This window comes from Etheostoma spectabile, chromosome 7, assembly GCF_008692095.1.
Source record: "Etheostoma spectabile isolate EspeVRDwgs_2016 chromosome 7, UIUC_Espe_1.0, whole genome shotgun sequence".
NCBI lineage: Eukaryota > Metazoa > Chordata > Actinopteri > Perciformes > Percidae > Etheostoma > Etheostoma spectabile.
In genome coordinates this window covers 10,420,547-10,426,949 of record NC_045739.1, presented here as the reverse complement: position 1 = coordinate 10,426,949, position 6,403 = coordinate 10,420,547, and the positions used below count along the sequence as shown (strand labels likewise).

The following is a 6,403-nucleotide window of genomic DNA, read 5'->3' as shown; positions in this document are numbered from 1 at the left end:
CGCTTCCAGTGTACACAAGTAAAAAGGCACACACTGCAGTATATCAGCAATGTCAAACTTGCAGCAGGCTATGTGTAATTGGTGCTGTCCTGCACTTGGCTGGAGAAAAACTGTCCTTTTATATCGCCACAGAATGACTCCCCACCCACATTGTTCTTTTTTGCATACTGTCAAGTCAGGATGAGTATTTCATGGGTAAAAAAATACAGCGGGAAACACTTTGAAGAATCCTGTGCCGTATTCCCTGTCTCATCTTTCCAAAAGGGGCTCTGTCTTGATAGAGAGAGATTATTTTGCCCTTGATGTTGACATTTCTCTGTTTTTCATCTGGCAACCGGGAGTTGATTGGGTTGTTTAGGTCAAAAAAGTGATTGGGGCTTACCATGTAATGTCATGATCAATGTACTTATCTTCAAAGGATCTATCTCTGCCTTCTTGCTCGCGCCCCATGCTCTCCTTATTTCGCGCATCATTTTGCCACCATTCATGCATCCTTGTTTGATCTTTCTCTCTGTGCCTCTTTCTTTCTCTGCCTGTCTCTCTCTCAGCAACTACCCCCTCTTTCTGTCTGTCTCCGGCTCCCATGCTGCATTATTTACAGTGTGGAAATGCCTGAAATTGCCTGCCACTACTTATTATAAGATGCATTCGTCAAGGGCATGGATTAATGTCTGGCTCTGACAGCCCCAGTGCATCTTGGGAAAGTGGGAGAGAGGAAACTTGGAGGGGAAGAAGATGAGATGAGGAAAGGATTGGGGAAGGGTTTGTCTCTGGGTCGCGTGATGGTGTGAGGTGTGAAATAGTAGTTTATGCACAATAACCTTGGTGGTGTGCTGCATTAGTGACATCATTGGCTCTGTCGTGCTGCATTGACCAGCGTCACTGCGGCAGCAAGACTATAGGCTGATATGCATCCTTTATTCTCTTCCTCTTTACTTTCCCCCACCCCTCTCACGCTGTTTCTTGTTTGTGTATTGTCCCAATCTATTATGTTATTTTCTCTCACTTTGAACTTCCTCTCTTTTTTTCCTCTAACTCTTTTCCTCTTTGTCTCTCATTTGGAGCAGCAGCTGTATAGCCATAATGTAAAATCACAGCTTTCCTTTCAGAAGGACAGTCATGCTGGAAAGCACATGCTCAGTTTGAACCCTCTGCATAATGAATCACAGGCTGATGTCATGAAGCTTTTCCTCTCTTTTGTCTCTTTTATATCATTCCCATTCTCAGTCCAGCTCTTTACAGCATGTCTTGTAGTTCTGTATCCATGTCCTTCATCTTCCCTTGACTATCTTTGCCTTCCCTTCATGGACCAGGACCTTACACTGATATTCAGCTACTTGGCAATTGATTCCCTTGGCATGGTTGGAGAGGTTAAGAGAGCCTGTTCTGTGGCAGCTTGGCATTCACCACCTATATCCTTCTATCTCCTCTCATTCCTTCTTTTAACTGTGATCAGATCCTACTTTGTACCCACAGCTCTCTTCACCTTAATCTGCAGGCTTTGCTAAAGCAGCTTCTTAAGACCCCTTTGACACAATATAGTTACAGAGGGTCTGCTATATCTAGAGCCTAGTTTGTCATCATGATTTAAAAGAAACTTGTAATCTTCTAAATCACTACAGCCAGTGCTTTGGTTTACTGTGCCAGCACACCTCATGGATGCCATCAGGCACACATACAGCAAACATACACAACTGGCCTACAAACAAGCCCACTACCAGTCTATCCCCACTTCTGAGCCTGTGGTCAGTGTGATGTCCCAAGCCTTTCAGCACCAATGGCAGCTGTCAGACACTCTTTAAGACCAACTCTCTCCCTGGCAACTAACTTTTATTCAGCCACTCAATAATCATCTTCATCATTGGCCCCTACAAATATTGTTTGGCCTATTATTTGACCAGTACAGCACTTGACATAACATCTGCTCAGACAACCTACTTGTAAAGACAGCAGGGAGTTATCTGATTAAAGTGCCACACTGATTTGATGTGTCTCTATCGGCAAGGAGCCTTTTTGTTCTTTTAATTGTGGCACAGTTAAACCATGATAGAGGGGAGATAATGAACTGATGAACAGATGGCAAATAGTGTAACACGAATAGCTCCTGCCCACCTATGTTTGTGTGTCTGTGTACATGTGTGTTTACGTTTCAAATTACAATACTGTGAAGATAGACCGCTGGCGACAGCCCAGTATAACCCAAGGTATCATCTGCCATGTTGTTCCAGACCCACATAGCTCTGTGCAGAGACACAAACATACACAGACTAGAGACAAACTCCCCCGATGTCCTGGTAGTCTCCTGACAAATGACTTGTCTCTGTTGTTTACCTTCTGAACAAACATGTTAGCTAGTAGCTGGCCTTTCATCAGGCGATTATCCACACTAGCTTCTGTGATAGATCTCTGTGCCATTTTTTTCTTTGTTGGAAAGCAGGATGACCTCCAGTCCCTGAAAACACTATGCATCCCCATTTTATCTTTCAATGAGATATGACAGACAGGGTCTTAGCTGGCATGCACTGTGTATAAGTCTGGGATATTACAAGAGCCTGACCCTGTTCAATGAGCAGCTGAAGGTGATCACATAATTTATGTTGTAGGAGTCGACGTGTGACAGGCCTCCCACTGATAATGTGTACTGTAATATGTAATAATGTGTGTGTGTGTGTTTTAGAAGGAAGGGGAGTGTCAGGGCGGGACTTGCGAGCCCTCCAGGCAGATAGTGTGGCATCTCAGTGACCCTGAGTTCAACTCCCCTTGGCATGTCTGTCCACTTGGCTGTAGACATAAAAGCTGGATCCAAGTACTTTCATATTGTATGTAGAGGTTTAGAATGCAAAGGATGTATGTCCAAACTTTGAGCTGAGCAGTTAGGCCCAATGTATACAAACGGATGATCTGGAAACAGATGTTTTGTTAGACTCAATTTACTGCAGGATAATCTATTGTTAATTTGAAAACCTATACAATGACATAGTGGCAAGGGGGGCATGTCTATGTCTTGAATGTCTCCATCACTGCATCAATGCATCTTTTTGTTCCCAAGCTTGTGTTCCATAACCTGCCTGCTGTCTGTGGCTCCAGTCCCCAGAGTATATTAAATAACCTGTGATCATAATGACGTGTGCACAGTGCTATGGTTTGGTGTCACAGTGAGTCTAATCCAAACTGCAATGTTTTATTCACCTGTTGGTGTTAACTTTCAACATACACTTTTTTTTTCCGTATAGAGCCAGGCAGAAGCCCATTACAAAGGAAACCGGCATGCCAGGAGAATCAAGGGCATCGAGACCTCTAAAAGTCGCCCTCAGGATGGGGATAAGCATCATACTGTGCCCCCCACCTCCTCCCCGTCTCCAGCCGGAGTCCCTGGCACTGCCCCAGACAGCGAGCCCAGCAAAACGGGTGAGACAGCAGAAAATATTATCAGGACTAGAAACAGAAAAAGTGTGTGTGCAAATTTTGAGATAATCATTTCAATCCATGTAAGATGTTTTGAGGCTTATCATACAGCTGGAAAATGAAATGGAAAATATGCAAGAATAACAAAGGCATTTAATCACAGTGGCTTTGCAGTGTTTTGTTTTTCTTGTGAGCATCTCAGCTCTCTGTGTGGTCCGATGTGGTTGCAGTAGAGCTTATGGTCAACAACACAGTCACACAAACTTCATGAACTACACTTTGACACTCGTGGCTCATATTCTTTCTTTCTAAAACTGTTAGATGCCAAGACCTTAGACTAGACTTTGAACTTAGACAGTTTGATTATCTACTTTATTTGGAGATTGCAATGATAGTTATAATGAATTTTAATTCAAAATACTGAGAAGGATACTTTAAAAGTGGGATGTATATGAAGCAATAAGTAGCCCTGTAGCCCTGGACAGATTAAATTACATTAAGAAATGACGTCATAGCAGTGGGTCCAAGTCAGTGTGAATGCAGCTACAATCAGTAAGCTCTGGCAAATGCTTATTGAAAACAGCTGGTGACTGAAGTTTCAATTTTGAGATACTTGTGCTTTACTTGTGTATTTATATTTTATGCTTCTACTCCACTACATCTCAGAGGGAAACATTGCACTTTTTACCCCACTACATTTATTTGACAGCTTTATTTAATTTGCAGGTTTAGATTATAAATACAAAATATAAATCAAAGAATGCATTATCATGTGTTATATTACAGATGTTAAATACCTAGCAATATATACAGTAATTGAAATTGTCTTCACGTTTACCAGCTGCCTACTTAAAATGATGTAGGCTACACATTAATGCCTTTGTAATCAGGATCTAATAATCTAACACTGTTTTCTGAAATAGGCCATTCTGCATAAAGATTACTTTTACTTCAAGTATATTTGGATGCTGATACTTTATTTATTTCACTCAAGTAAGATTCTGAATCCATACATTTCCTTGTAACAGTCCAACAACAATGTTGTTTTGAGTGTAGATATGCATAAATGCTTTGTTTAGCTCAGCTCTGTTAAACTGGGATGGTGTCTTTTTAGACTAAGAGCAGAAACATGGAACACCACTGTGGTGTGCATATTTTTGTGTATTTCGCACACTCCTGAATGAGTTGTTGAAAGATGAAACATCATCTGCTACAGCGTCAAAATAGACCATGTTGCCTGTGGTCTCGGTGGTGGCAATGAGTGCTAAGACTGATTGAGATCCATTGTAAAAGAGTTTGACCAGAATCCAAGCCAGAATCTGAAAGTACAGAGACAGCCGATGATCTGACTTTAATGAAGAGTAATTCGCTACTACGTCCGCTACTCGTTCGCTACTCGTTCGCTACTCGTTCGCTTCTCCGCACACTACTCAGCCGCGTCCGCTCCCCAGTGTTCTTTGTTGGCGAGCCCGCTCTCTATGTTATCGTTCAGGTTTTAAAGGGTGTATTTACAAAATGTTGTGTTGTGGGAAACCAGAAAATGTCTCTTCAATCAAATTCACTAGGAATCTGTCCTCCAAAATGTTTGTCTCCAGCATGTGTGGCCTGTAGCATCTGTCCGCTTGAGACCCTCCACCTCTTTGCATCTCCACCTCTGTTTCCTGAATCAATTCTTCAATCCATCTCCACACACCTGTAATGGCTGGGTTAAATCAGATCAACAACAACAACAGCAACAACAACAACAGCAACAACAACAACAGCAACAACACCCCCCATCCCCCCCCCCATGTGCCGTGTTAGCTAACTCCGACCACTGCTTTAAAGACACTGATTTCGTAACACCACTCTGTATTTGAATCAAACTTGAGGCTGAATAGACCAGCCATGTTTTGATGACATTCACAAAGGTTTCTGTAGCTGACTGTTTACCAGACATTTCCACCTTATTGACGGGAGGGCAAAACAAACATGATGAATGAATGAAAAGATAAAACACAGGTACACTAAAGGCCGAAACACAGGCACAATAAAGGCCAAAATGCAACAACACACCAGAGCAAAGACATTAGCACAGTCTTTGACGCTGCATAAAAATAACCCTTGAGATATGCTTCTAGCTGATCTCAGAGTAGTAAGAGGGCCGGTCCTTTCCACTCTCCTCATGGGGGATATGAGCTCAGCTCCAGGCCTGTCACCATTATTCATGGGGCGAACTCCAAAAGCATGAGGAGCCAAAACAAGCCTGCCCTGACCGAGATCCGAAAGTAGCAACATGTGAAAGAATGCCTTTTTCCATCCAAGCCTTTTTCTCGTGACCCTGGAACCCTGTCTCTTCCTGGTCGGCCTGTATGCTTGCTTGCGTTAGTGAATGACTGTGTGTGTGTAGTATGCATATCCTCAGTGTGATCCTGTCCCATTGCTTCATGGTAGATGGAGAGATCTCAGGTAGCTATGTGTGGCCTCAACTGGACAAGTAGCATCTGGGGACACTAACATGGGTCACTCTAAGGCAGATGCTCTGATAAACACACATGGGTTGTAATGCATTCACACAGATACACAAACAATGTGGTCAGGCACATGCAAGCACAAAGATGGAAAGACAAGTAGATTTCCCACAGTACAAATCTCTTACAATACAGAGCATTATTTGTTTTTGACATTGATTTCATCATAATTTTTCCTGTGAATGGTTCATTTGTTGATCTGGGACTTTACACAATATGTCTCTTGAGACATTCAGATATGATACAGTCTAGCCTTGGTTTGATGACCTTCTCTTTTATACTGAATCACTACTCCTTCTTCTCACAAATCCAATGCAGTCAGCAGTGATGGCCATAATCAGGACACATTAAGACCTTGCTGAAGGAAAAAACATGACATGAAAATTTCACTTCATGAGGTTTTTTAACATATGTGTTCCCCCAGCCGGCCTATGGTCTCCCAGTGGCTTGAAATGGTGACAGGTGTAAACCAAGCCCTGGGTATCCTG

General features: G+C 42.6%; 1 protein-coding gene across 3 annotated transcripts in view; it reads left to right on the top strand.

Annotated features, from left to right (window-relative positions):
• Positions 1-6,403, top strand: part of znf385a (zinc finger protein 385A) — a 78,050-nt gene that overhangs the window by 59,630 nt on the left and 12,017 nt on the right. For all 3 annotated transcript variants that reach the window (XM_032520513.1, XM_032520515.1, XM_032520516.1), the window contains one exon: positions 3,234-3,408. In XM_032520513.1, the coding sequence (XP_032376404.1) occupies positions 3,234-3,408 (175 nt within the window). The remainder of the gene's footprint in view (positions 1-3,233; positions 3,409-6,403) is intronic.